The sequence below is a fragment of the Stomoxys calcitrans genome, chromosome 2 (genome assembly GCF_963082655.1).
Source record: "Stomoxys calcitrans chromosome 2, idStoCalc2.1, whole genome shotgun sequence".
In the NCBI taxonomy this organism is placed as follows: Eukaryota; Metazoa; Arthropoda; class Insecta; order Diptera; family Muscidae; genus Stomoxys; species Stomoxys calcitrans.
Window position 1 is genome coordinate 210,346,573 of NC_081553.1, and position 22,787 is coordinate 210,369,359.

A 22,787-nucleotide genomic window follows, 5' to 3' on the forward strand; every position below is an offset into this window, starting at 1 on the left:
CTGATGCTCCGTGTGTCCAGGTTCGAATCCCGGCCGGGCTCTGCCGAATTTTCTTTTTCAAGTGTTTTTGCCTGTTAGGCTAAAGATAATATTTATCTTACAATTTTCGTTTGTTTCTCCTTAGAGACTAGCTCAATGATTGGAGATTTTTTTTGCAATGGAAAAAATAAAGTCAGATATCACCATACACCCCAACCACGATGGAACGCGTTTCGTCATTTGGTTAGAATAACTCATCGGCCATATTTGGTGGGAAGGCTTCAAGGGCTGTACGTTGGTATGTTGTATTTATTGCGAAAACGCCTCTATGACATAAATGCCACATTATCCACGCCCGACATCCCTGTTTGCTAGCTGTTCGACAACCCTGTCTGCTAGCTGTTCCTTTCTTAATGCATGTATTTTCGTTTATTATTTTCATTTAAAAAAGTTCTGACAAAAAAACCGGAGAAAAACATCTTAATCAAGAAAAGTTTTTAAATTTTTTTAATAGATTTTGCCTATGCTTTGCTTATCAATCAATTAGTCGGAACAACTTCTTTTGAATTAGCCGACATGATGCAAAAGGGACTATGTTTTAAATAGGTCACATTAAATTAAAGATTAAACAAATGCTAAAACCCCAGCTTGTTTGCAAACACATAAATTCACATACAAATCAGATTATTCAGTTTTAGTTTTTGTGGTCTTAGCATCTTCATCAATACCGCCAACAAACAAGATGATCATCTGTTACTTGCCCATATCAGCTGACTCATATTGAATGACTATTCTTTTTCCCTCACCATGGCCTATCATTTGTTTCAAATTAAATAGCATAGAAGAAAATAAAAGTAACATTTGTCAAGACAATGTTGCTGCATCTGTCCGTCCCTCCATTGATCCATTATCTGCAAATGTGCTGCGAGACTTGCAGAATACGCAAAATTGAAAGGTGGAGGTTTTCAAATTCGTTTTCCCTAACATGAATAAGTTAATAGGCAAATGATAATTCTCGTCCTTAAGAAACATATGCCACACGGTTGCACTCACATCTTTCTACATACATAAGTAACGTAACTAAATGGAAATTACGTAAGAGTACTTGAGAGTTAATAAGAATCGCTGGTATAAGAAAAACAAACTGTGATGCTCTCTTTTCCTATGTGTGTAACATTTATTACAACAACAATGGAGAATATTACATAACAATCTCTTTGGCATGCACATCTTTAGGTAATGCCAAGATGAGAAAAGTAAATGAACTTTTCCAATATTAAAACAGCCTGTCAGACTTCTTTGTATATGTTTCTGGGCTGTGTAAATTCAACATCAAAGATGCGCAGGATACAAGGATATGGAAACACAATGGAGGAACTGTGGTTTCACCTTAGGAAAATTGTACATAAGGAGTAATTGAACAAAAGAAAACTCTGAAAACAAGAAATAGAAACCAATGCCAGGTAGGAGGGTGGTAAAATGAGTTGGTTAATCAAAGTACTGGCTAGAGATGAACACGTGAGTGATATTTGTTGAACGCTAACTAAGTGTTTGCCCTTGACCGAAGAAATCGGTTAAAGCAGTAAGAGTATAGTAAGCTTGGACGTTAGGAATAGAGGGGTAAACTTATTTTTAAATAAAGGTATTTGGGAGCAGAACATGGAATTGATATCCAGATTCGAGACCAAGTCTTTGGGGGGTCCGATCATAGCAATATAGGGCTCAAATAAAGGTATAAAAGGGTGAAAAAAATTTCATGCATTTTTCTGATTTTTATGTGTTTTTTTAACTTTCCTATAGCTTTTAAAATATCACCCTTTATAAAAATTAAATTGTTTTGCTTTGTTAGTTTGTCTCTCCGTATAGACTCAAAAACGGCTGAGCCGATTTTCATGAAAATATCACAGATGGTGGAGTTGACTATTGGGTTGCCCAAAAAGTAATTGCGGATTTTTTAAAAGAAAGTAAATGCATTTTTAATAAAACTTAGAATGAACTTTAATCAAATATACTTTTCTTACACTTTTTTTCTAAAGCAAGCTAAAATTAACAGCTGATAACTGACCGAAGAAAGAATGCAATTACAGAGTCACAAGCTGTGAAAAAATTTGTAAACGCCGACTATATGAAAAATCCGCAATTACTTTTTGGGCAACCCAATACATTATTTGATATCCGTAGTCCTCCAGACCCTCCCCATACCCCCATTTTTAAAAAGGCCAGATCTCGGAGATATTTTAACCGATTTAAGTGAAATTTTGCATGCCACCATATGGTACCCCAAAAACAAAAAATTGGTATAAAATTTTGGGGTCAAATAACCTGGGGGAACGCCCCATCACAAAACCCACCCGAACGGGCATGTTTACCGTTTGGTAAAATATAGGTATCAAATGAAAGGTATTTAAGAGTAGAGTACGAACTTGGCATTAAAACATCACCATATATGTCGTCATCACCCCTAAAAACACCACCCAGTAGGACACTTTTACCCCTTTGAGCAATATGGATATCAAATGAAATGTATTTTATAGTAGAGTACATCTCTGACATAAACAATTATTCCTTGGTGTCTGAGGGGCCTCCCCACCACCAAAAAAACCCTCAGCAGGACATATTGACCGATTTGAACAATATTTGGTATTTAAAAGTAAAGTAAAAAGCTGATATAAAAATGTATTGGTGACTTGGTGCCCGAGACGACCCACCCCCCAAAACCTCTCAAAAGCACATATTTAGGCATTTGGGGCAATATGGATATCAAATGAAAGGTGTTTGGAAGCTGTTATAAGAATTTGGTCCAAGGTGTCTACGGGGCCTCCCCAATCCCAAAAAACCCCAGAACGGGCATGAATGTCCAACATCACAAAATGGGTATCAAATTACACGTCTTTGGGAGTTGACTACGAATCTGATATACACATTTGGGACAAAGTATGGGACCGGCCCACCCATTAAATACCCTTTAGTTGGACGTGTATGTGAGTTAAAAGAAATGTCTATATCAGTTTGAATCTAAAGTTTATATAAGGATTCAAGCAAGTATCTGGGTCACGTCCTGCCGTTTAGCAGGACATGTAGATCTCGACATTAAAGGACTCAAATAAATTATCTTTCAATAAAAACAACACCAAACTGCCATGTTGGACGACCGAGAATATATTTTACCCAAATGAAAGTTTGTGGCAGGGGCAATACCCTTCCCCCTATCCTTCCCAAAAAAGGAATTAAAAATAATATATCAAGGCCGATCAGGATAAAATAGGACAACAATAAAAGGTCTTTGGTGGAAGAGTACACTTTTTACCCTAAAGCTGGGATAGACACAGAAGGACCTGCGGATCTTTAAAAATGTGGTATCCCAGGTGGTAGCTTTGAAATATGATTTTGAATGCAGATAACCAATACAAAAAGAATTTATTAGTATGGATCTGAACGAGACTCTTAGCCCTGAAAATCTTGATAGCCATCTTCAAAATGCTTGACATTATGGGGCTGAAACAAAATCGTATTCTACCACGATACTAATATTATTTCAGGGTCCGACCTCTAAACTCCCCTCAAACCGGCCATGTTTGCCTACTTTGGCAATAAATGAAAGGTATTTGATGGTAGAAAACGAATATGATATCCAAATTTGAGGCGAAGTGTTCGGGGGGTCGTCTCACCCCATAAACTTCCCTTAAACCAATGGCAATTGGGGCTCAAATAAAAGAAATTTCAGTTTGATGGCCGCCCCATCCTACATACCCCTCAAACTGGACATATTTGTGGATTATGGCAATAAGGGGCTCAAATCTGATATCTGTTTTATGGCCAAGAGTTTCAGGGAAGTCTCACCTCATAAACTTCCCATAAACCACACATATGTACGGAATATAGCATTATTTAGCTCCAATATGTATTTTGGGAGTAGATCTAATATCCACTTTCGGGGCAAAGGGTTTGGTTACTCCAATCCACTAACAAAGCCAAGTTAATGAAGTAGATCTAACATCCAAAGTTTAATGGGTGAACCCTTTCAAAAACTGCAGATCTCGGAGATGGGTGGGGCGATTTAAGCGAAATTTAGTTTGTTTATAATAAGTTAATGAAGTAGATCTAACATCCAAAGTTTAATGGGTGAACACTCCCCTTTCAAAAACTCCAGATCTAGGAGATGGGTGGGGTGATTTAAGCGAAATTTAGTTTGTTTATAATACAGACATTTGGTATCTAGGGTGGGATATCTAGGGGAGTCGCGTCACCTCCAAAGCCCGCCAAATGGAAGTATAAACCAATAATGATAATATGGGGCTCAAATAAAAGGTATTTGAGACTAGGGCACGAATCTGATAGCGGACATATGTACCGACCATAGCAATATAAAGATCGAATGAAAGGTATTTAGGAGTAGAGCACCAATATGATATCCACATTGGGGCAAAATATCTGAAAGGCCATACCAACACTCCCAATTACGACTTAGTTCCTGACCGTGTTACTATAGGGCTCAGATAAAATAAGAGAGTAAAAGAAGGCGCAGCGGAGCGGGCCCTGTCCACCTATTCATTCCTTTAAAAATACAATTTGGTATTAATTCAAAACGAAAACAAAAAATTATTTTTAAACTTAAAATGAGTTCTTTATATTTAAATGTCGTTTTTCATTAAAAAAAATCGCATTTCTAATCCAGATCAAGGTGGATGTTTATTGTCTTTGTAATATGGGTGTACAACAAGAACAGCACCAAAAACAACGAATCGAATAAGTACTTATGAAAAAAAAACGGACTGTCCCCAACATAGAGACTTTCATACCAGTGTTTTCGCCGGTTTATTCTGTGAAAAGAAGAATACGCCCAAACAGGCACGCAATTGAACTAAAGTGACCGGTAATTTTTGTTAACAGTGGTGAATTAACCTAAAACACACAGGGGGATATTCAACAGAACCAAGCAGACGAAGGATAGAACACAACAAACTGCTACAACAACGGTAAAGATAACTCAGATCAGAGCTCAAAGTTCCAGCCAGTGTGGTACGCAAATTTATCCCGTGCCGGATCCGATATCGATAAATCGATTCCAGTTCCAGACTGTGTGATACTCATGCCGGGTCCGATTTCCACATTTGATGTGAAGAGCAAAGAAATCTTTTTTTGGCCAAATTTAAATGAAGTTAAACTAGTAAACCGACTACACCACCGTGTCTACCTACCTCTTTTATGAAATAGAGCCTATGTCTAGATCTTGTCAGACTTTAATTTTGTATACTTACTGAAATATCGAATAGAACATCGAGATGTTTTTACAATAGGACCCAAATTCTGGGTACCGCAGTTTTAAAGTGGAATATCGGCTAAAAAATATAGCTACATCTAAATCTACACCGATTTCAATGAAATTTTGCATAGATATTGGGACGTCAATTTAGAACACCTCATTCAAAATTTTGTAAAGATCGGACCAAAATGTTAGCTTTTGCAGCCTTAAAAGGCCATATCGGGTGAAAGACAAATATGTGAGCTTGATCTAAATTGGAGGCCACCGTGACGCAGTGGTTAGTTAGTGGTTACGATGCCGAACGCCTGAGTTCAAATCCCGACGTGAACATCAAAAAATTTGACAGCGGTGGTTATCCTCTTACTAATGTGGCTACATTTGTGAGGTATCCTGCCATGTTAAAACTTCTCTTACAAGAGGTGTAGCTATGCGGTACGACGTTCGGACTGGGTATAAAAAAGGAGGTCCTTTCGTATACCGATCGGTATACTCATCAATGAGTCTAGCTCTTCTCCTTCTTGGTGTTGCAAACAAATGCACAAAGTTATAATACTCTGTACCACGAGACGGGATAGCTGTGTGCACCACACAAGCTGGAACTTTAAGGTCCGATCTGTGTGGTGTTCTTTGCTGTCACGAGAAGCTTAACTGCGGGCTACCGTCCACAGTGTGCGGATAGTGGAATGCTCCACACGGAGTAGCTGCAAGGGCAGTCGCGGACAATCAGCGGTATCGAGCGGAGAGTATCAGTGATAGGTCGTGTGGCCCCGAATTTTGCACTAATACTGAATGCCTATGATGCTCGATATGACAAGGCGAGTTATTAGCAACTTTAAATAACCAATGGCCACTCTGTTCCCGCGGCTATCGGTACTTTGGACCGAAACGAGCTTGACGAGGATCGCCACCTCCACATGAAAATGTGCTTACAACAACAACCCTGTACCACAGTGGTCAAGCAGGGTATAAAAATGTGAGTTACATAAGCCTATTCACATGCAGTGGCCCAAGAAATGTCTACATACCCCACTCGAAAAACACGTTTTACAAAACGAAATGTTTGTAGGAAAAAGTTTTTCTGCTAAATGCTTATTGCTATTGGTTCCAAATATTGGGTTGCCCAAAAAGTAATTGCGGATTTTTTAAAAGAAAGTAAATGCATTTTTAATAAAACTTAGAATGAACTTTAATCAAATATACTTTTTTACACATTTTTTCTAAAGCAAGCTAAAAGTAACAGCTGATAACTGACAGAAGAAAGAATGCAATTACAGAGTCACAAGCTGTGAAAAAATTTGTCAACGCCAACTATATGAAAAATCCGCAATTACTTTTTGGGCAACCCAATATAATAATTAATTAAGATTGTGAATTAAATTAAAATTGTATGCGGTATTTTCTTATTTCCATTATTTAATCTGTCAGGGAGCTATGAATGTGCACATACTTACTAATTATAATGAGCACAAATTAAGTGTCCTACAATAAACTCCCGTTTTCTTACAATCCTTTGTTTAGTAAATTTTTGAGTATAATTTTTTTCAATTCCCTGTCCCTTAGTGGAATGTTCATGGGAAATAAAATAGTATTAGTAGTATTTTTTTTTTCTTTCTGAATAATTACAGAATCTCTTTCTCATTCTTGTATACATACATCCCATAAGAAATATTTTCCCAAGTTACATTGCCTCCTAAAATGCAAGAATTCCAATATTTCTTTTCTTCTATCTTTATATCCAGAACTATTGGCTCATAAAGTTATCTAAATAGGCACAAGGACATGCATTAGAGAAGATTGGTTGTGACTAAACCCAATACACCCTTAAACAGAAAGCAACAAACGATGGAAGGCCAAAGAAAATCAAGAAAAATAATGCATATGGTTTTCCTTTAAGAAAAAGTAAAACCCTAACGGCACAATATCCTATTCTAACATAGCCAGTGTAGTGTGCCTGTATATATGTACACATACATATGTGTGTTTTGCCAGTATAAAAAAGTAAAAATTCCAAAATAGATGAGAAATTTGAAATTGTTTGCGTAGTTCCCCCTAAAGCGAATATGATTTCCCAAAGAAAAGCATGTGCGTCTATAGATGGATAGATATACACCCATGGATGTGTGTAGGCCCAAGAGCCTTTTGTACATATTCGTCTCCTATCACATCCCTGCAATCATTGTGATCATATGCTGCTGCTCTCGGGTTTTTGAATACACATGGCCTCTCTATAGGTCATTGTGTGGGCATTTGTGCCATTTTTACTTTAAATTTTACCTGGCCAAGGTTGTGGTCAATATGTTTTTTCTTTTGTTACCTGTACTGCCTTCTACCAATGCCAATAAATTTCAAGAATACCATCAACTTTCGAATACTTATTGGGGAATTTTTCGATAGAACACTAGTAACAACAGATTTTCAGGGTTTTTAAGAGAAGTAATCCTAAGTTGGGTATTTTTAAATGATTGGGGTGGAATTGTGTTCGAAATCCAGCTCATTATCACCGAAGTTGTATGTATTTGGTTTTTGTAAAATCATTCCCATAAATATATTTTTATGTACTTTTAAGATTGCTGTGACTTTTCTAAACTAACGCCGTTTTAACAGTTAGCGTTTATAGGCGCTTTATGTATTACAACAATGTGTCAATACATTTCTTAGTCCTAAAAGGTCTTTAAAATTGTAACAGGTACATTTCTATAGACTTAGGAGTCATATTGGAATTAAAAACCATCAAGTGCAACGAGTTGAAAAAAGGTAGCGTATTTTTTTAAGACATTTTAAGGTGTACCTGGCAAAGAGATTAGGGAAAATTAATCTTATTATTAAGTTGAATTATAACAGCGAATTATAACCAGCCACTATAAGTTGAAAAAAATGCTTGCCTTGCCGAATTAAAAATATGATAATAGAAGGCAATTAATAATTGTGATCTAAGAAAAAAGTGTAAACATTTTAAATAAAGCAAAACTTTCAGAATTGCTCTATAGCTGGTTTTTTGGCAAGCGAAATTGCATAAGAAAACTCCTCAACATACACAGCAAAAATACTTTTGATGATATCTTATCCATTTCAAAAATTTTATATTTCCAGTATTGTCGATATGAAAACGCTGTGCATTCGTACATTCAAATGAGAAAATTTCAACCAAATCGGATAACAACTGCGGCTTTCATGAGCACACAATGTCAAATTGGGAGGTCGATTTTATATCAAGTTATTGGCCGATATGAATCGTACTTGTCACGATTGCTGGAAGTCATAACAGAACCCTACGTGCAAAATTTCAGCCGAAGCAGTTAACAATTGCGATATTTAGAGGTTCAAGATGTCAAGATTCGAGATCGTTTTATATGGCAGCTATATCTGGTTAGGCCTTACTTGGCATAGTTGTTGGTCACAAGACACAACGAAACACTTTATGCAAAATGTCAAATCAGATAAAAATTACTCTTACAAATATTCGCCTCTACTTGCGAAAATAGATCTTTGTAGTTGATATGATTTTTCGATATATTGAAAATAGTGTGTGGAAAGTAGGAAGTCTTACAGGAATCTATGAGAACGAAAGAAACTATCTTTGGTAAATTCGGACATTGATGGGTTGAATGAAGTAAACAATTCAACCGGCTGTTGGAGATTTGCGAATGTTTTAAAGAAAACCCCCTTTATAATTGGCAGTATTTTGAGCGCATTCTCTTTTAAGGGTCATTTTCGTACCCTTTTGGCTGAGGATGTATTATCCGAGGCTACTGCTTTTATTGACTTTATTGACCTTTTCCTAGACTCTGCATTCGAAATGAGGGAACTGGTATTGGTATTGTGAGACGCGTAAATTAATAAAATTCTAGTATTCGACCGCCTATGACGCGGAACGCCTGGGTTCGAATCCTGGCGAGACCATCAGAAAACATTTTCAGCGGTGGCTTTCCCCTCCCAATGCTGGCAACATTTGTGAGGTAATATACCATGTAAAACTTCTCTCCCAAGAGGTGTCGCACTGCGGCACGCCGTTCGGACTCGGTTATAAAAAGGAGGCCCCTTATCATTGAGCTTAAACTTGAATCGGACTGCACACATTGATAGGTGAGAAGTTTGCCACTGTTCCTTAGTGGAATGTTCATGGCCAAAATTTGCAATTTTTTAGTATTCGACCGTACTCCTTACGAGTTATACAAATATGCTACGCTAGATATGTTTCTTCAGGAGGGTCTTAAACTTTTCAATTTTTTTTCTACGGGTATGTATTGTCTTGGCTTTCTGAAGGTCCATTATTATACCACTGCACAAGAAAGGATGTATCCAATTATAGGTATCTATCGCTTTTGAAAACTCTGTATAAACTGTTACGGGTATTCTACTAAGTAGCCAGCACGGGATGACTTTGAGCACAACAAGGGTTGGAACTCTCAGTTACGATTTGTGTGGTGTTCATCGTCATTACGACAAGTTCAGCTAAGAGCTACCGGGTTGCGGATAGTGGGATGCTCTTATACGGAGTAGCTGTAACTGCAGTCGCGGACAATCAGCGGTCAATCCCATGGCAGCCGGTTGTACGTACCGGATTGACCCGATGAAATTCTTCATTGGCAAGAGCTGAGGATAGACTCGGTATACAACACACTGCTACAACAACAACAACAACGTGGTTAAAACATCAACAACTAAGTATTATTGAGTTTGGTAAGACATAAAGATGTGGTTAATGAGTTTTAGGCCAGGTTTCGGAAAGGTTACTCGACCGAAAATAATATTTTTACTTTAACGAACCTAACACACATGAATCTCAACATTGAAAGAACGGTGATGGTGATCTCAGTCTTTTGAGTGATCCAACATACTATAAATGTAAAATCATCGTCTAACAGCAATAATTTCGTCCAACGTATATCTAAATCGAACTCTAAATCACGCTTTATTTCAAGATTGTTGTTCTGATTGAACTATATTATGCTCAAGTTTTGGGCCCCCATAATATTCGGATTCACATGTTGATAACAATAACTCTACTCCCAAATACCTTTCTTTTGAATCCAACATTATACAGAGAATGACTTTTTCTTGGGTAAAGGATGCCGTCCCTGAAGCCCACGAACGTTCCATTAAGGAACAAGGGCAAATTTCTCACATATCAATGATATCAAGATATTGTTGTCCTGATGGAACTACATTTCGCTCAATTTTGGGCCCCCATAATATTTGGATACACATGTTGATAACAATAAATCTACTTCCGAATACCTTTCTTTTGAATCCAACATTACACAGAGAATAACTATTTCTTGGGTAAAGGGCGTCGTCCCTGAAGCCCATGAACGTTCCATTAAGGAACAAGGGCAAATTTCTCACATATCAATGAGGGCTGTCCGATACAAGTTTAAGCTCAATGATAAGGGACCTCCTTTTCATAGCCGTGCCCGAACGGCGTGCCCCAATGCGACACCTCTTTGTGGATAAGTTTATACATGGTTGCCATACCAAATGGAACTGTAGCTCACAAATGTCGCCAGCATTAGGAAGGCACAACCACCACTGAAAATTGTTTCTAATGTTCTCGCCAGGATATGGTGGCCTATTGCAGTAACATTCGTACTCGACTTCCAAATACCTTTCATTTGTGACCCATATAATCGCTATCAGTCCAGGTGTTCACGGTCCCCTCACACTTTGGTCCATTTCGATATTATTCCATATCTTCCCGATTGGTTTATTTGGGATGTGGTGCCTATACCCTTCTGCATTTGAATCTAAATTTTTATATGCGATTCGTGTATCAAGTTTAAACAAAAATGTTTTTAAATCATTTTACCCATCATCAAGTTATGAAGTTTTTTAAATTGGTGTAAGGAGAAAGAAGGACATGCCCATGGTTGAAATAAGAAGGTTGGGTCACTTACCCAATAGCAAAGAAATCAACGATACAACCCTGTAGTGTTGGTGGCACAAATTCCCACAAGGCTGTCAAATTTCTGCACACTTCCAAATCGACATTCTCGTTTTTATTTGTATTATCATGTGTAGCAGCCACAATATCAAAAGATGTATGATTATAAAAGTGTAAATTATATATTAAAAAAAATGTGAAAAAGAACAAAATATAAAAAAATTTTAAATCCAAATAAAAAAATTGACGAACAAAATGTTAAAAGAATTGAAAATCTAAACAAAGCATTTGAGGTTCTAGTTGGGTTTGGATACAACTCTGGAATTGGACATCAGCTGGGTAAGTGACCCAACCTTCTTTAGTGAACCCTGGGCATGGCTTCTTCGAACATCGAAGAATGAATTCGGATATTGTTTGCGTCCTTAAGATGCTCAAGGAACCATATAAACCGATCTCCCGATTTCATTTCTTGAGCATCTTTTAGGCACAAATTATTGCTGAGTTGGCTGAATTTTGGAATTCTGTTATGACTTTCAACATCCGTGCCAAGTATGCTCATAATCGGTTCATAACCAGATAGGTCACTTTGAGATTCTGGAAGACGCAATTATGTACATAAATCGATCGAGATGCCCGGCCGAACTAATTGTTGTTTTTATTATTTATGGTAGGTAATCGTTATAAATTATTACTTTTCACTTTGAACACGAATTAATTACCATTTTTTATTTATTGGGTTGCCCAAAAAGTAATTGCGGATTTTTCATATAGTCGGCGTTGACAAATTTTTTCACAACTTGTGACTCTGTAATTGCATTCTTTCTTCTGTCAGTTATCAGCTGTGACTTTTAACTTGCTTTAGAAAAAAAGTGTAAAAAAAGTATATTTAATTAAAGTTCATTCTAAGTTTTATTAAAAATGCATTTACTTTCTTTTAAAAAATCCGCAATTACTTTTTGGGCAACCCAATATATATTTTGCTTTTATTTAGTTTAACCAAGCTTCACCTTTAAACTCAAAAAAATTTGCTCTAAATAAAACTCCACAGCATTCCATTTAAAAGCATTAATCTGGCAACTTTAATAGCGGCTAGCAAAAAATTTTCTCACGTTACAAAAACAAACTGCAACAACGACAACAATACAGCACACAACTGCCACTGCCACCCCCACCCAATTACCGAAGGTGATGGCATGCACAAGCAAGGAGAGTATTATGCCGCATGATTACATTATTTTTAAGTTACAATTGGAGTTATGAATTGTGAATTCCAATAGGAAATACGAAGGATTCTTACGAAATCTTTGCTAATTTCGGAGCTTGGTTTAAATCAACATAAAACAAAGAACATTTACTTCTTATTGACTTACCTATCTTACTTCCCGACGTTCCCATGATTTTGTTGTTAGTCTAAATGGTAGTTTTAAGACTTTTGCTATAAACTTATTAACTATTTTGACACTTCCTAAGCATATCAATTAGAATGGCACTAATATATTCCACTATCTTCGTTTTAACTTCAACTACAACAACACTTAACACTATCAAACGCCAAGTTAAGTTTAATTTTTTTGTTTAATTTTTATCCATCTTCACAACATATTCACATGTATGCAGAGAACTGAGCCCGCACAAAGATTTAGCTTACGGCGTCAGCTAATTTTTCTATGTTTTGATACATTGAAAAAAAAACGTTTATTAGATATTTTTACTTTTGATGTTTTTAAGGAAATATGGTAAAGCAACAATTGCTGTATATTATTATACTACTTTTTAGTGCAAATAGACAAAAAAACAGCAGATGGAACCAGTGAACAAAGCCGAGTCTTTTTTGTTGGTAGAGGTGGATACTCGACATACGGAGTAGCTACAGTCGCGGAAAATTAGCAGTGTCAAGTAAAGTCTCAGTAAGTGAGAATTTTGATTCGGGCTGAAGCGGAGGACTCCAGGGTATTTATAATTTTGCTATCTTGGTATAAAAATATCTTGGGTATAAAAATATTTTCGAAACAATTTTTAATGATTTCGCATTCTTTGTATATAAACCTGACCTTCTTATCTCATAACATCGAAATCTTGTTACTTAAAGTACGACTTAAAGTAAGACTTAAAGTATTGAGGCAATAAATTGGACAATTTTCATCCGACTTCAATGTAATTTGCACAGTTCTGGTAGACCCCTACCCAGATCGGACCATATTTGGATATAGCCATTACACTATATCGGGAGATCTGTCTTTATGGCAGCTATATCCAAATATGGTCCGATCTGGACCACATTTTGCAGGAATGAAAAAGAGTCCACCAGAATTCAATGTGCCAAATTTCATCAAAATCGGATTGAAAATAACCAATCTATTGACTCAAGACTTTAAGTACGGAGATCGGTCTATATATCGGCTATATATAACTAAGTTCCGATTTTATGAGATTAGAAGGTCAGGTTTATGTACAGACAGGGTGCGCTTATAAGGTGAGGCCATGCGAACAGCTGAGTACAATTTTTTTATTTCTGTTTTGATTTTGCGGTAAATCTAAATGTCAAAGGCTTGATAACACAGCTGCGATTTTTTCTAAAATCTTAAAAACCTGTTCTATTTGATCCGATATGCCGCACATAAGCAACAAAACAGTGTTCTAATGATTAAATACAAATATAAATTTCAAAATGACTTTTACATTTCAATTTACGCCATTTTTACTCAAGGTAGTTTCGTTGGGTTTAGTTTTTGTTGTTGTGCTAATGACGCTACCTGGTAATTGAAGCATAATATACAGAGAATACGCAATCATTAAAAATTTTTTGGAAAATGATTCATTACCAAAATATCTGAAAATTTATAAATACCCAAAGAGGTATCTACCCAATAAATACCCAAACATTGGTATTTTCCCGGTATAAACTTGACTTATCGTCGGTTTGTTTATCCATTAAAAATCGACTTTTCGACGATTTCCCTCAAAAACTCGTATAATCGAATAATCCCCTTTGACACACACACGTTGACAAACGTCAAACAAGGCAAGAAAAAAAAACAAGACAATATTGGAAAAAAGTTAAATTTAGTAAACTACTGCAAAAAGTGCCGAATAAAAATATATTAGTTCTTATTTAAAGCGTCTGTTGCTATTGAAACAAACCCCAAGACATCCCAGTGGTGATAACCATTGAGTTTTTTAGAATTTTCCTGAAAAATGGCGGATCCCTTGAGTTTATTGCGCCAGTACAACATAAACAAACGAGATATTATTGAACGCGATGGGCAAATAATATTTGGCGAATTCTCCTGGCCGAAAAATGTGAAAACAAATTATCTCAAATATGGGTGAGTAGCTGTAGAACCGGCTTCCTTTGCAGGGATAATTATGCACGCATATTCACTCTTCTTTTCCAGATCCGACAAAAAGGATGCACGAGAGTACTATACGCTAGAATGTCTATTGTATCTTTTGAAAAATGTCAAGTTACAGCATCCGGTGTATGTGCGTCAGTGCGTTGCCGATGATGTACCCGCTGTAAATCGTCCCGATCGTAAAGGTCTTTTGGCATATCTCTATGGCGAAACCACCACCTGCCCTAGCATCGATAAAAGTGCCCCTCTTGAAATACCAACTCAGGTCAAACGTCCCGCTGATGGCGAAACTGCCGGCAGCGAGGGAATTGCTGCCAAAAAGGCTCGCTTCGAAGATACGCAGGTTCAAAAGGTTCGCGAACAATTGGCCGCACGTTGGGATGTCAACAAAAAGGAAGCCACAGTCAATATGGACAATATTAAATCATTGTCCGAGACCATGTCGGTGGAAAAAATTGCTGCCATCAAGGCCAAACGTTTGGCCAATAAGAGAACGACTATCAAGCGAACAGACAATGAAGATGCTATGGCCACCGATTTGAGGGCCATTTTGGATTTTGATGTGGACTCGACCAAGGACATTATAAGTCGCGAGAGGCAATGGCGTACTAGGACCACAATACTACAGAGTACTGGTAAAATATTTGCCAAGAATATTTTTGCCATACTACAAGGTATAAAGGCAAGGGAGGAGGGGCGCAATAGACCCATGCAACAAAATACCATAAAGATGCCAGAACCCGCTAGAATCAACAAACCACAACCTCAATTAACACAATATAATCGTTACGATCAGGAAAGATTCAATAGGCAAAAAGAGGGTAAGTAATAACAAAGCGTTGGAAGTGCCATGCCAACTAACATTATGCGATATTGTTTAACAGAAACGGAGGGCTTCAAAATCGATACTATGGGTACCTATCATGGTATGTCTTTAAAATCTGTGACAGAAGGATCTCAGGCACAGCGTAAAGCTCAAATGACGCCACAAATGGGTATGTATAAATTTTGTGCATTTTATAATATGTATGTCTTTTGTTATTTATTATTATTAAATTAATATATAGGCCGTCCAAAAGAGCTTTTGCCCACTAATCAGGCTCGTCAAGTGGCTCCAACACCCCAAAAGCGTGTATCACGCACACCTATTATCATTATACCTTCGGCTAACACCAGTCTGATCACTATGTACAATGTTCGAGATATATTACAAGATTTGAAATATGTCAGCACCGATGAAAAGAAACGAGCTGGCTGTTCCAGAGATAATGAGGTCCTCTTGCAGGTTCGTATACATTTAAATATATGCTACAATGTTCGAAATCACACCAAACTTTTTTCCAATGCAGCGCAAGAAGCAAAATATGACTGTACCTTACCGTGTCATTGATAATCCACAAAAGCTAACAGCACAAGATTGGCAACGTGTTGTAGCTGTATTTGTTATGGGACCAGCTTGGCAGTTTAAAGGCTGGCCTTGGGATGGAAATCCAGTAGAGATTTTCTCTAAAAGTAATAATATGGCCATTAATATACTCCAATTGGAAAGCTGTGAACCTATTAACTTTTATATCTATTCATTTTTAGTTTCTGCATTTCACTTACGGTTTTCGGAATTAAAATTGGATGCTAATGTGGGCAAATGGTCGGTGACTTTATTGAATCTGTCTCAAAACAAACGCCATTTAGATCGTGCAGTATTAATGACATTTTGGGAAACCCTGGACAAGTAAGTAGATTTTATTATACTATAAACCCCAATCGTTTTTTACCCAAACATCGCCATTAAGGGGCATGAAGAATATAAGATATATAATGCTATTGCATCTATAAAACTCTCTAGAATCGTAGACAAGGGCTGCCGCCTCAGTGAACAACACACTTCTATATCAACAACAACAGACTAATCGAACTTTTTTGTGTGATAAATTTGCAAATTTGCTCACGAAAATTTCATTAAGCACCAAAGGCCACTTTCTCACCTCAATGGGTGCTGTCTAATCTTCTTATAGTCGCGTCCGTACGGCTTGCAGCCGCAATACCTTTTGGTAGAGTTCCTGAATATCTTACAAATTTAGTCGGCGTTAGTAAGGGAATAACTACCGCTAAACATTTTTTTCTGATGTTCTCATCGAGATTTGAACTGACATGCTTACCCCGGCATGGGATGGGTATGAGCTTAGCTTAGAGTTCAAACCTCTCACGGGTTCGAACTCTAAGCCCCGGCTAGTGTTCATCATATGATAAGGCGAGTTATAAGCGCCTTTAAATAACCGAGGGTCATAACGTTTGCGAGGCGATCGGTCCTATGGACCGGCACAAGCTTGCTCACCAACGGAGCTTGACGGGGATCACTACTGCCATATACAAATATTTAGCTACAGGAACACCAACAACAACAATATGCTCACCACTGTGCCATGGTGACCTCATTTGACCGCAGTATTTTGATGATGTCTTGCGTTCAGTATTAGGGAGTTGTGAGTAGAGATATGCACGTGAGTGATCCTTCACTCTCGCTCACGGACGAAAATGTAGTACACTTCTTATAATGAGGAAAATGGCATATAAAGTTATAATAGCAACCATGAAACCATTATGGTTACCATTGCCAGTATATTTTTTTTTTGTTTTTGGGTTAAATAGTCATTTTTCTTTTGTTTATTTCCGAAAAAAATAAAATAAAATAAAAAAGAATAAGAGCAGCAAAAAACATGCTTTGGTATGAAAACAAAAACATTTGACTGCTGTCAAATTTCGCTCGCGAAACAATTAAAAATGTTAACGAATGTTAAAAAAATGTTAAAAAAATGTTAAAAATTTACCATCTCGTCGTGATATATCGTGGTCCGTGATTTTCTCGTAAGTCATAATTAGCCTTATGATTCGTAATTTACGCTCACGCACGAAAAATTTTAATTCAGTCACGCTCACGCTCGATCACGCGATTAGATTTAGATCTCACTCAAGAATTGCGTTACTCACGCGTGACATGACTGTGCATCGTCGATGTGTTGTCGGATCGTGTCTCTGAACATCCAGATATTCCTCCTGAAAGAATCGAATGGAGTTCTAGATCAGTGATTTAGAAATTTGTGTGATTCTTTTGTTGGCAGCTTAGGTGATACTGTTTAGTGAGCAACTCACTATGATCTTTAATTTGAAGGATCTTGGTTCCGTTTAAATCGTTGATGTTTGTCATCTGTAGGCAGCCATACATCAACCTAAGGGCTGCGTTTTATAGGTTTTTCCATACCGTACAGCTTAGTGGTCGGCCAATCGCTTTGTAAGAGGTTAATGATTTCTCTTTGTTCATACCCCAAGTGCTGCCTGCCAAAGATTTGAGGCTTTTGTTTCTGTTTCTTGCCTACTCGCATACTGCAGTGGCATGGACAGACGGCGTGGGCTGTCGAGGGTCCCTCTAGAATCTTCAACCATGACTTGTCCGCATTGGAAAGTGTCTGTTCTTGTCCCTTATATCCGTATAGGGAATTGTATGCTTTTGTCTGTATAGGGTTCACGTCCGTGGTCCGTGTTTGGGTATTTTGTTCGTTTTTACATCTGTATTGGGTTTTAGTCCGCTGTGTTGGCGACCATGTTTTGATCTTGGGGGGTCGAGGAAATGGCTTTGGCCGTTTTCCTTTCAGGTTACCAGTCCGGAACCGCTTTGGGTTCAACTGGTAGTAGCTTCGGCTACGAGCTCTGACCGCAATCCTTAATCTGGCAGAAGCCCCTGGGATTTCGATCCCAGCCTGACTATGGTGAGACCCCAGTGGGGAGTAACGTGGTGGCTGTGGTTTGTACCCAAATCACGGGTAGAGCGCAAACGCATGTGGAGTTGCATTGCAACCGGGTGCCTTGACCCATCTATCGGAAGGAGTTTTAGATAGTGCTCCGCCCATAACCAAGGGGGAGAACACGTCCAAACAACGTGAACTCGAATTGGTATCCTTGCATAGCCTAGGCTATTTATGGGGGCGTTTGTGGACGCATTATATTCACGCAGGGTTAAGAGCCCTGCAGGATAAAGCCAACTCGGCAGGTGCCTGCATTAAACACCATTAGGACTTGACCGTATCAAATGCCTTTAAAATTTCAAGGGACGAGGACGGTTCGTTTACAGAGCCTTTTCTGGTTCAGGCAGTGACTGATATGTAATACAGCTTCCTACCAATCGTTTTACCCGCTTTACCTCCTGGTTAAGTTAGTTTATCCTATGGTGTCCTTGTGACTTTCGCCTCAATGTAGTCTTCTAGAAACTTTTCTTAGACCATCCAGTTCTAGTCGTTGTTCGCCTTAAATATAAAAAATATTAACAATTTTTTCCGTGATAGTTATTACAGCGATATTTGTTGTTTTTGTGGCAGTGTGTTCTACACAGAGTGAACAGCACTTGCCAATGAAGAAATTCATCGGGTCAATCTCTGGTACGTACAATCGCCGATATTTGTATTTCGGGCCAAATTACAATTTTATGATGCCCTTGCAGCGAATAGCCACATTTGTGGCACTTATCTTGGACATTAACCATATAAGCGTTATTGTGAATATAATATTTATTATAGTGATTGATGGAAAATACAATCACACTGATTTGCTAATCTTTTTTTCTTTTTTTACTTTCTTTCAGATACATGGCAAAATATAAACCTGACTTAAGATATTGAATTATAGATTTTTGTTCTTTCATGTTGTTGTTTATTAAGCGAATATAAATTAAAAAAAAATACATATACACTTGAAAGACGTGTCTTCTGGTAGTCACATTGGTTCTTATATAAAAACATTTCTTTAGATTAGTCCAGTTTCTTAAATTAAAAAAGTCAAAGAAACGTTTGTAGATTAGTTTAAAACAAAAAATATTTACAAATTCTAACTCTCTCCAAAATACACATACATACTACATATTACCCCCTCCATGAAATTGTGTCTGAAATCAATTAAGCACGATATGTATAAACAAAATTTAATAAAAACAAAATAAATAAATAAAAATTTTGTAAAAGAATTACAAGATATTTTAATAGCCAGCGTTTCGTTTGGTCTTTATTGGAAAACATGCTTATAGCTACAATTATAATAACAAATGACTGAATATAAATAAGAGTAAGGAATTAACATAGTTCATATAATATTACAAAAATTATGTGGGACACTTGTTTGGAATCGTTACGTTGTTATTTGATGAGGACATTTTCATATCTTTTCATATTTACACTGCTCCTATTTGCAGTATGGGCAGAAACAGTTTGAAGGCCTTTTCGATTTGTTGCCGGGCCTCTAGCATTTCAGCGAAAATTGTGCTAATATGAGACTTGGCTTCTTCCTGTTGTTCGTGTTTGGTAAGATGACCCGCAAAACGATTCGCCACCACCTGTAGATGCATAATAAATTGTTTACAAAGCTGTACAATGCCATCAACTTCATTGGCGGTGCTGTGATGATCCTTTATCAATAGTAACTCAGCGATTTTATGTAATTTTAAAATCTCTAAAGCACAAGTTTCGGAAAGCGTTATCATTGCCTTGGCAAACAAAGGCTGAACTTCAGGATCCTTCGATTCTTCGGAATTAAACCACGTAAGCGAGGATGACCATAAGCTTAGAAAGAAAATTAAAATAGATTTTAAAAAACTTTTATGATAAAATTTTTTAACATATAACTTGCATGTTGAACCTAGAAAATGTCCTCCCAATTATGGTGTTCAATTTGATTTGACTAATGATCAGGTGTGTACTAGATTTCACTCTCCCTATACTCGGATAACTTTGAGCTCCGATCTGTGTGTTGGTTGCGGATAGTGGAATGCTCCATACGGAGTAGCTGTAACTGCAGTCGCGTACAATTAGCGAAATCGAGCGGAGAGGCCGAGCGGCACCGGCTCTTGCATAAATACTATGAGCCTATAATGCCCGATATGACGACTTATTGGCGCCTTTAAATAACCAATGGCTATCATTTTCCCACTGCGATCAGTCCTTTGGACCGTACAAGCCTGCTCACATACAGGAGCTTGACGAGGATCGCCACCTCCATATGAAAATGTGGAGGTAGCGATCCTCGGCATGATTAAATTGTCAAAATACATAAATTTGTATCATAAAATGTCTAACACAAAACGAAAGAAGTTTTCCGAGTGTAACAAGGAACATCCGGCTTAGCAAACTTACCTAACAATTTCGTCGAAATTGATTTGCAGCTCTGTATCCTCTATGGCTTGCTTAAGTTTTTCATCTAGTTCTTTCGCCTCATAGTCTTCCGATTCCGATTCACACTCCAAATCCTCTAGATCCATTAATTCCTTAACCTCGTTTAAAGTTTCCAACAGTTCATCCAAAGCTTTACCACTAACAGAGTCTTTGAGAGTTTGAATTTTCAATTGCGATTCCTTGGATAAAATTTCCAAAGCTTCCAAATGTACTAAACCACAATTGTTTTCGAATAGCACTTCAAAACGTAATTGGGCTTTCATTTTTTCCATATTCAGCTCTCTCATAGATTGTTCCAATTGTTCCGTTTCCCTTTTGGCTTCTTTCAGTAGCTACAGATTATTAAAAAAAGAAACCATCGACATAATCCTGCTTTGTGGGACTATCCTTTTAAACTAGCCTTACCTCTGTTATGTTTACTTTTTCTTTTTCCAATCCTAGTTTTTTTATTTTATTTTTAATCATTGGATCATTCTCCTGTAATATAGTCATAGTCTTCTTGCCAATACCCTCCAATGTATCAAGACCAGTATTGAGCACTTTGCTGCCTAAAGTTGTCACATTATTGACTAAGCTCAAGCCAAATGCTGGCCCCGTTCTAGTGGGAGTTAAAGAACGTTCCTCATTATCCACCACCTCTTGATCACTCTTTGATAATTTCTCTTGTTCTTGCTGAACCTTTTGTCGTGCTTCATGCAATGCATTGATGCGTGCCATTTCTTCGGGATCAGGGACGCCAATTACTTTATCCAGTCCGTGACTTACTGTAGTGGTCAACTCTGTGGCTGTGCTTAAAACGGAGGACATTACACCACCAAATAAACTTCCCCATCCTCCTCCTCCCCCTTGTGTCGTAGAAGTTGTTTTGTTTGGCTCTGCGCTGCTTTTTTCAAAATTGTTGTTTTCCACTTTTTTCTCCTGACCTTTGCCTTGGACATTTTGAGAATTGTTATTTGCTGGTACTTCCTCCTTTTGTTGTTGACTGCTGGCTGTGGGCATCTGTGTTTGTTCCGTTGTAGTGTTTTCTTCAGCATCACCCCAATCATCCCAGCTGTCATCATCTAGGTCCCAATCATTTTGGTTATTATCATCTTCATTTATTTTGCTGTTTTCGATTTTAGCAGACATATTTGCGAATATCAAGTTAAAAGTTTAATATTTACTTTTTACGTGTCTAGCATAGCAAGTCGATTTTCAAAAATCGATTATTCGACTTTTTATGGAGAAAAATCGAAATCGACTTTTGGTGGTTTAAAAAAATATTATGGCCCTTTAAGACGGCACATCATAATCGTACTCATCGTATGTACGTGTTGATTACAGCTTTTGCCTAAAATGGTACACTGATTTTTTTCTTTTCTATGATTTTATTTAATTTTTTATACTTTACTTCTCGTTTCTTAACCTTGTTTGTCACAGAACATGTTTTTCAATATCTGTCAATTAATGATTACACATTTCTTTGAAAACGGTAATCGATAGACGTCATTCATCGAAAAAAATTGAATGATTTTGAGTTTTCAGCTATGACTGATGGTTATGTGTACATGTGACGAAACTCCTGCATTTTTACCAATACTATTACAATGACCATGCATCATCATGTGCCATGTAAACTCAGCATAATAGGCCATTTATAGGGCACATCATGATCGTACTCATCAGTGCACGTGTTTATTACAGCTTTTGCCAAAAACTGTACATCGATTTTTTCTTTTCTTTTATTTAATTATCCCAACTTTTCTTTAGTTTTTATTTAGGACAGAACATGTTTTTCAATATTTGTCAAGTTATAATAACACATTTCTGTGTAAACGGTAATCGATAGACACCAATCATCCAAAAACTCAATTAATTTAGATTTTTCAGCCATGACGGATGGTCATGTGTACATGTGACGCATACACCTTTATTTTCACTAATACTATTACAATTGCCACGCATCATGATGTGTCATGTTAGTCCCATAAGTAATGATTAAAACAAAACAAGTAAAAATGTTCTCGGTAAATTGACCTTTGGCCGGATTTAATGGCTCGATCATCTGTTTTCCCTTTATTAAATCAGCTGACCAGAGCATTAAATCCGGATCTAATGATCAG

General features: G+C 37.3%; 3 protein-coding genes across 3 annotated transcripts in view; 1 reads left to right on the plus strand and 2 right to left on the minus strand.

Annotated features, from left to right (window-relative positions):
• LOC106087206 (protein neuralized) overlaps positions 1-12,708 on the minus strand; it is a 68,705-nt gene extending 55,997 nt beyond the window's left edge. The window contains exon 1 of the mRNA XM_013252173.2: positions 12,494-12,708. Coding sequence (XP_013107627.2) covers positions 12,494-12,518 — 25 coding nt within the window. The 5' untranslated portion in view covers positions 12,519-12,708. The remainder of the gene's footprint in view (positions 1-12,493) is intronic.
• Positions 12,709-14,122: 1,414 nt separating this feature from the next.
• Positions 14,123-19,484, plus strand: LOC106087210 (parafibromin). The gene is made up of 7 exons (XM_013252182.2): positions 14,123-14,449; positions 14,519-15,297; positions 15,361-15,471; positions 15,544-15,761; positions 15,826-15,988; positions 16,064-16,205; positions 19,107-19,484. The coding sequence occupies exons 1-7, from the start codon at positions 14,319-14,321 to the stop codon at positions 19,141-19,143; spliced, it is 1,581 nt and encodes a 526-aa protein (XP_013107636.1). The 5' UTR covers positions 14,123-14,318; the 3' UTR covers positions 19,144-19,484.
• LOC106087211 (protein FAM114A2) lies at positions 19,485-21,883 on the minus strand. Its single transcript, XM_013252183.2, has 3 exons — positions 21,091-21,883; positions 20,647-21,017; positions 19,485-20,076 (listed from the first exon to the last, which is right to left on the minus strand). Exons 1-3 carry the CDS (start codon positions 21,811-21,813, stop codon positions 19,689-19,691), a joined length of 1,482 nt encoding a protein of 493 aa, XP_013107637.2. The 5' UTR covers positions 21,814-21,883; the 3' UTR covers positions 19,485-19,688.
• Positions 21,884-22,787: the final 904 nt, after the last annotated feature.

Bases quoted from the DNA above. Each gene is read 5' to 3' on its own strand.
- LOC106087210 (XM_013252182.2), top strand. From the start codon at position 14,319: ATGGCGGATCCCTTGAGTTTATTGCGCCAGTACAACATAAACAAACGA. The intron at 14,450-14,518 runs GTGAGTAGCTGT...CTTCTTTTCCAG, and splicing joins ACAAATTATCTCAAATATGG to ATCCGACAAAAAGGATGCAC. The intron at 15,762-15,825 runs GTTCGTATACAT...TTTCCAATGCAG, and splicing joins ATAATGAGGTCCTCTTGCAG to CGCAAGAAGCAAAATATGAC.
- LOC106087211 (XM_013252183.2), bottom strand. From the start codon at position 21,813: ATGTCTGCTAAAATCGAAAACAGCAAAATAAATGAAGATGATAATAAC. The intron at 21,018-21,090 runs GTAAGGCTAGTT...AATAATCTGTAG, and splicing joins AAAAAGTAAACATAACAGAG to CTACTGAAAGAAGCCAAAAG. The intron at 20,077-20,646 runs GTAAGTTTGCTA...TTTCTTTCTAAG, and splicing joins AATTTCGACGAAATTGTTAG to CTTATGGTCATCCTCGCTTA.